Source organism: Psammomys obesus, unplaced genomic scaffold (genome assembly GCF_907164565.1).
Source record: "Psammomys obesus unplaced genomic scaffold, mPsaObe1.curated_primary_1811, whole genome shotgun sequence".
Lineage (NCBI taxonomy): Eukaryota > Metazoa > Chordata > Mammalia > Rodentia > Muridae > Psammomys > Psammomys obesus.
In genome coordinates, this window is record NW_026596162.1 from 15194109 (window position 1) to 15200455 (window position 6347).

The window sequence follows — 6347 nt, forward strand, 5'->3', positions numbered from 1 at the left end:
GGGGGTGTGTGGTGTGGCATGGCGTGTGTGGTGTGTCTGGGGTGTGGTGTGGCACAGCGTATGTGCTGTGTATGAGGGTGTGTGGTGGTGTGTGGCGTGGGAAGCAACTAGAGTGTATCGTGGGGAAGTGCAGCGACTGCAGTCCCTCAGGCACTGGCTGGGCGTGCATAGGGACCTCAGACTCAGACACGAAGACTTGAGGAAGGCAGCGCCAGATCCTGCTACCTTTTCCCTGCCACTAAAAGGGAGGTCGTTCCAGCACTAGGCCACAGGCCATGCCCTCCCCAGCAGCCATGTGTAGGGCAGCTCTGGTGTTGGTGTGGCCTGATGCCACCTGCTCTGGTCCTGTTACTTGGGTGCTGCTGAAGGGTGTGTCCCCATCACTTTATTCCCTAGGAAACACTCATCCAATCCAGATGACACAGAGGCCCTGGGTGGGCGCAGGGCCAACAGCCAAGCCTGAGTACAAGCCTAGCTTTCTGACCTCTGACCAACCCTCTGGAGGGGAGAGGCTTTCCAGGATAGCTCCGGGTCACAGGCAGAGTCAAAGAGGGTACAGGATACAAGCCAAGGGGCTGAAGAGTCCCTGTCCACCCTCTCTTTAAATCTCATGTTCTAAAAACAGCTTGCCAGGCCTTTAATCAGCCAGCCCCAAGCCACTTACAGCAACCATCATGTGAACAGCTGTTTTAGGAAGGAGAGAAACCCAGGTCAAGGTTCCCAACTTGTCCTGCCCTGCCCTGCCCTGCCCTGGGCATGCAGGATGGGGCTGTGGTTGGGCTAGGAGAGGCATCTAGCATCTCATCTGGGACAGCTACCTTTGTCTCCTCAGCAGACACCGGAGACAGAGCCTGAAGACACACGGCTTCTTGTAGAAAAGCCGCAGGATGTTCAGTTCAAAGCCACATAGGCCTCTGCTTCAGATAAGTCTTCAGACCCAGATCCAACCCTGCCACCTGCTGAGGGACAGCAGAGGCCCAGCATGCTCACACCACTAAAGCCTGCCTGGCCTCAGTGGGGGACAGGACCGAAAAGAAAGGCCCCAGATGTGGCCAAATGTTTACAGAAGAGAACACTGTCAGGAGAAAGAGGGCAAGGGAGGAGGTGCGGCCCCACATCTGTTCCCACACACTCTATGTGAGAGAGAGAGGAGGGAAAGAGAGAGCGCTGTATGAGTGCACATATAGGCCTGAGGCTATCAGGATCACTCTTAATCACTCTTCTGCTGTATTCAGAGACAGAGCCTGTCAATCAAACCCAGAGGTTGCCAAGCACTTAGGTAGATTCTGGGGTGAGAACCCCAGTTCTTATGCTTTTACGACAAGCACTTTCATCACCGAGCCATCTCCCCAGTCTATGCTCACTCCACTCTGAGGGGCTGGGAAAGGCACCCACTCCTCCCACTCCACATACTTCGGCTCCCACTTCCTCTCTACACACTCCTGGTCCCCACTGGGTCCCCAGCTGTGGTTCCTTGGTCCCTGACCTCCCTCGGCACCTCTCAGAAGTGCTGAGGTGGCGGCATTGTGGCAGGGCTACATGTGGGTCATGTGGGCCCAGCCTGAGGCCTGGCAAGAGTGAGGTAACAGTTTCACAGAACACAAACCCCTTAAAGACAAGGGATTTTCCATCAGCTGTCTGAGTCTAAAATATTTGAAAAGAGGGCTAGAGAGATGGCTCAGCAGTTAAGACAACTTGCTTCTCTTGCAGAGGACCCAGGTTTAGTCCCCAGCATCTACATCAGGCGACATACAAGCGTGCATGACTCCAGCTTCAGGCCCCTCCATGCATTCACACATATGCACACATACACACAAATAAATGATAAATCTTAAAATACCTAACTGAAGAACATGCAAGTGTCTACATGAAGGCTTGACCCGCAGCACCAAGCCCAAGACCAGGGACCACTGGGCACAGTGACACACACCGGGGGACCTAGCAACTCGGGAGGCTGAAGCAGGGGTGTTACAGGAGCCCAAGAGCCCAGGGGCATCTTGGGCATCCAGAGTAAGACCTCAACTCAAAAGGTCAATCAGCATCACACATCCGCTGATGACCTGTCACAGAGTCAGGCCCACAGCAACTTCTGTCCACCCTCTGTAGACAGAGTCACCAGCTGCCAACCACATGTCGCATTCACAGCAGACAACACAGGCTCCAGGATCCTAGAGCTAATTAAACAAGGCAAGTGGCACTTTCAAGTCTTCCACAGCTTTGATAGTTAAAAAGCAATTTTGAGATAAGCTGGGTTTGGTTTTCCTGCAATCAGCTCCATGCCTGGCCTCTGTATGAAGGCCAAAGCCCACAGCTAGAGACGGAGCTCAGGGAGTTCCCGAGCTGAAGAATGGTTTGGTAAAATCATTTTGCAAGAGTACATGTCCCTATTCTTCAACGTAGAAGAAACCCTCCACCTCATGAATTTTATGCTCTTACTATTTTAATTCTTGTGCCCGGGACCGGGTACATGCTCGTCACGCACTCTACCACTGAGGTACATCCCTGTTCCTACTTTCAAATTCCCAAACAGGGCCTTGCTAAGTTGCCCAGGCTGGCTTTAAATTCTCTCCATAACCCAGGTTAGCAATCCAGACCTCATCCCCGCTCTCTGCAGTCCTGTAGGTTTTCTGACCTACAGCGGTGCCCACGCCACCCTGACGGCTGCTTCTACAGCACAGAACCTGCAAGCACAGGCAATCTCACACCTGTACCTTTACAGCAATAAGCTGGATGACCCCTGCTGTTGCTCTAGCAACGGTCTCACACTGTTCACAGTTTATCTCAGGATCAACAGGGCTGAAAGCACACACAGCTGAACCTCAGGCACAACTGGGAAAGCAGTGAGCGGTAAGGGCAGAATACGGGGACAGCCATGGACACTCCGCCAACTCACCTGTGGCCTGGCAGAAGAGGTAGAAGGTCCCCAGCGCCTGCACCTGCTGTGCCTGGTCACTCAGGAAGGGTGGCAGCAAGGTAACCAGCTTACGACTGTTGGGCCCTGAGGCCAAAGCCGGCCAAGGGCTTCTGGGAGATGAACCAGGGCCCAGACAGGACAGAGAGGAGCCAGGAGAAGGGAAGGACTTAGGAGATGAGGCTGTGAGACAGAGGACAGAAAAGAAGGCACTAAGGAGAAGTCATCAGAACAAGTCCCATGCCAGAGAAGGAAAAGCAAGAAACCAGACACATGGGAATGAGAAAAGAAAAGAGCCCGGGCCTAACCCCCACCCGGGCCATCACACAGGGATGGGAGGCCCACACAGCCTCCACTAAGGAAGGGCTGGCCCAGTCAATGATAAAGCTTCTGGTTTATTTGGGTACTTTTCAAATGTGTACAGTTCAAAGTAGAAAAATAAAAACAACGTAAATCTTATAAACACAAATGTTTACACCGAAAGGTGAGATCATGTCATGCTGAAGATGAATGTCTACACGGCTCAAGGGATCCAGAGCTCATCACTCTACATGGGATGAGTGTCCCACACACAATATGTGAAGAACAAATGTTAGAGTCGTACCACCCGTTAACATCCTAAAAGCCTGGCGGAAGACAGGCTGCAGCAGCGGCTGGCCACATGGGACGCTGTGGTCACTGTCCGAGGCTGGGAGCCCGCTGCCCAACCTGTTTCTGTCTTGTATGGACAGTCAAGGTGGAAGTCCAAGGGCAGTGATGTGAGACGGAAGCGAGGAGAGACAGCATGTGACCAAGAACCAAAGTTGTCCTCGTGAAGATGCCACCCGTCGGGGCAGGAGGTGCCAGGAAGGAGCAGGACTGCTGGGGTACAAGCCCCCCTCCCCTCATAGGAGCAGCTCAATTGCCGCCAGCCACTCGGCCACCTGCCCTCGCTCAAAACCCACCTTGTAGATGAACGGTAGGAAAAAAGTACAGAAAGAAAATCTTGGAAAACGGTACTTCCTTCAAAATGAATAAGATTAAAAAACAAACAAATAATAACCAAAAAAAAAAATCTCACCAAAATAAAAAAGGTGAGTTCAAGAGACAGTTTTAGGCTTACATACCTAGTAACAGCAGGAAAGAATGAATTTAGCAAAAATAAGTCTATCCCTGAGAATCTTAAGCAACATAGCCATATTGTATCTCAATATATAACAAAAATCTAGAAAATGTTCATCTTCTCATGAATATTAAAACATCTCCTTCAGTAATAAAAAAAAAAATGACCTAAGACATCAACATAATCAGAGCAAAACTCCTAAAAAAATAATTAAGGGAAAGAAAAAGTCCGTGCCGATCTGGACAGCAAGTGATAAGTTACCAATCTGATAAACTAAAACGTCACTTCCAATCTGGAATTAAATTATCTTTTAGTGGCTGCTACAAGAAGGGGAGAGGAGGGGCGGCTCTTCTCGGCCCGCAGAGGCGGCCATCTCTTCCCCAGGATACAAAGGGCTCAGGTGCATCTTAAATAAGCGCTCCAGCGACTGCAGGACTTGAGACTGGAATAGATACTTGTTTCCCAAAAGGACAAAAGGGACAAGTCACAGGCTCAATCCAAGAGAGGAGAGACAAAGGACTGAGGTCGGTACACGATTTGACAAGACTCAGCTACTGAATGGGCGCAACACAACACTCTCCACGGGGGACTCGGGGCACGGGCCGGGACACGCTGGCCTCAGTCCCCATCAGCATCCGAATCTGCAAACTTCAGTTCACACTTGACATCGAACGGTTTGTCCCTGGCAGAGAGCTCATCAATGCGCTGCGAGTCCTCTCGGTCTGTGGGCACTTTGCTGGTGATGGTGTCCTGCTCTGTTTCGTAGCCGGTATCCAGGGCTGGCTTGGGCTGGTCACCATTCTGCTGGGAGAAGCTCCCAGGCTCCACCAGTGTCTCCTTCACACTCTGCTCCAGGTCAGAGAAGTCTGACTTGGGTTTCTTCTTTCCAAGCAATAAGGCTGAGCGGAATTTTAAGCACTGTCCAGGCAGATAGCCCTTGTAGCAGTTGTAGGAGAAGAGGCAGAGGAAGAGGACAAAGATGAAGAGGAGGAGGGACATGAGCAGGCGGTTGTCGCTCGACTTGAGATACATCGTCTTTTCTGAGTGGAGCTGTGGGACTGTGTTGATGACCATCTTTGGTTCACAGGACGTGCCGGTGGAGGAGGACTTGGGAGGTAGGGTGGCAGCTCTGGGGGAGGTGGCCGACAGGGCCGGGGTAGGGGGAGAGGACCCCTGGGTAGATGCCACCGGCATTTTGGAAGTGATCCTACTACCTTCTGTCTGAGCAGCCTGTGAGGCAGGTGAGGTCGGGGTCCGAGGTATCACCTTCACTTCCAGGATGTGCTTGGCAAGCAGTTGGGAGACGGTCTTATTCTTCACCCTCTCCTCTGACAGGCACTGGTACACACCACTGTCTCCATCCGAAAGGTTGAAGATGAGCAGGTGCTTCCTGCCCACAAAGCCATACTTGGGACTCACAGCCTTCAGCTCTCCGTTCTGGAACTTCCACACCACCCGGGCCAGGTTAGACTTTTGGAAGCATTTGAGTTCTGCCGTGCCACCGTGCTTGAAAAAATGCTGATGGGAACTTTCTTTACTCTTATCTGGAACATCAAAATAAATGTGCTCAGCATCAACAACTCCGTCTGATCACTCAACTGCTCTCAAGAACAGGTTACTACCCACAGACGGCAGGAGACTTTCACCCACTGGAGCTGGACGGAATCTTCAGGACCAAGAAAGAGACATTCATGACCCGACAGCGGCCCCCCGAAATGAAGGAATCGGTGACAGCACTGAGGAGTCCTGTGCTCACCCTGTCCCTGGAGAAGACTCAGCGGCCTTGGGGGCTGGGCACTAGTCAGCTCCCCAACCTGCGGGGGTACCCAGAGTCAACTTGTCAAATGCTTTTGCTAATGGCAGAGGCAGGCCAGCTAGCAACCAGGAACCCTCTTCTTACACATCTCTTACTCTGACGTGGCTGGTCAGAGGTGAGGGGACAGGGCGGGGCCCTCTGTCCCTGTGTGCCAGGAAGGCAGGCTATAATCCTGGCAAGATTCTATGCCTACCGCTGCTCACAGCTGTTCCCTGATGGCCAGTCATCAGCAATGGGACCCCCCCAAGAGGACACCAGAACTAATTACAGCTGTGTCTTCTGTCTGGAAAACCAGAGGTAGAATGCGTTTTGTGTTTAGGAATATTTGCACATATAAAATGAGACAACTATCTTTGAAAGGGGATCAAAGTCTAAACATGAAATTCATTTATACTTCAATGACACCATACACATATAGCCCAAAGGGAATTTTATACAATTTTCTGTGTGTGAATGTGTGTTTATATAGAAAGAGGCCAGAGATGCAGAGATGTACCAAATGTTATCCCTTGGGGGGG

At 51.5% G+C, this 6347-nt stretch overlaps 1 protein-coding gene across 1 annotated transcript in view; it reads right to left on the reverse strand.

Moving 5' to 3' along the window:
• Nucleotides 1-3286: 3286 nt before the first annotated feature.
• LOC129667459 (semaphorin-4D) overlaps nucleotides 3287-6347 on the reverse strand; it is a 78903-nt gene continuing 75842 nt past the window's right edge. Inside the window, exons 16-17 of the mRNA XM_055595102.1 lie at nucleotides 5770-5827; nucleotides 3287-5557 (exon numbers count right to left, since the gene is read on the reverse strand). Coding sequence (XP_055451077.1) covers nucleotides 4632-5557; nucleotides 5770-5827 — 984 coding nt within the window. The 3' untranslated portion in view covers nucleotides 3287-4631. The remainder of the gene's footprint in view (nucleotides 5558-5769; nucleotides 5828-6347) is intronic.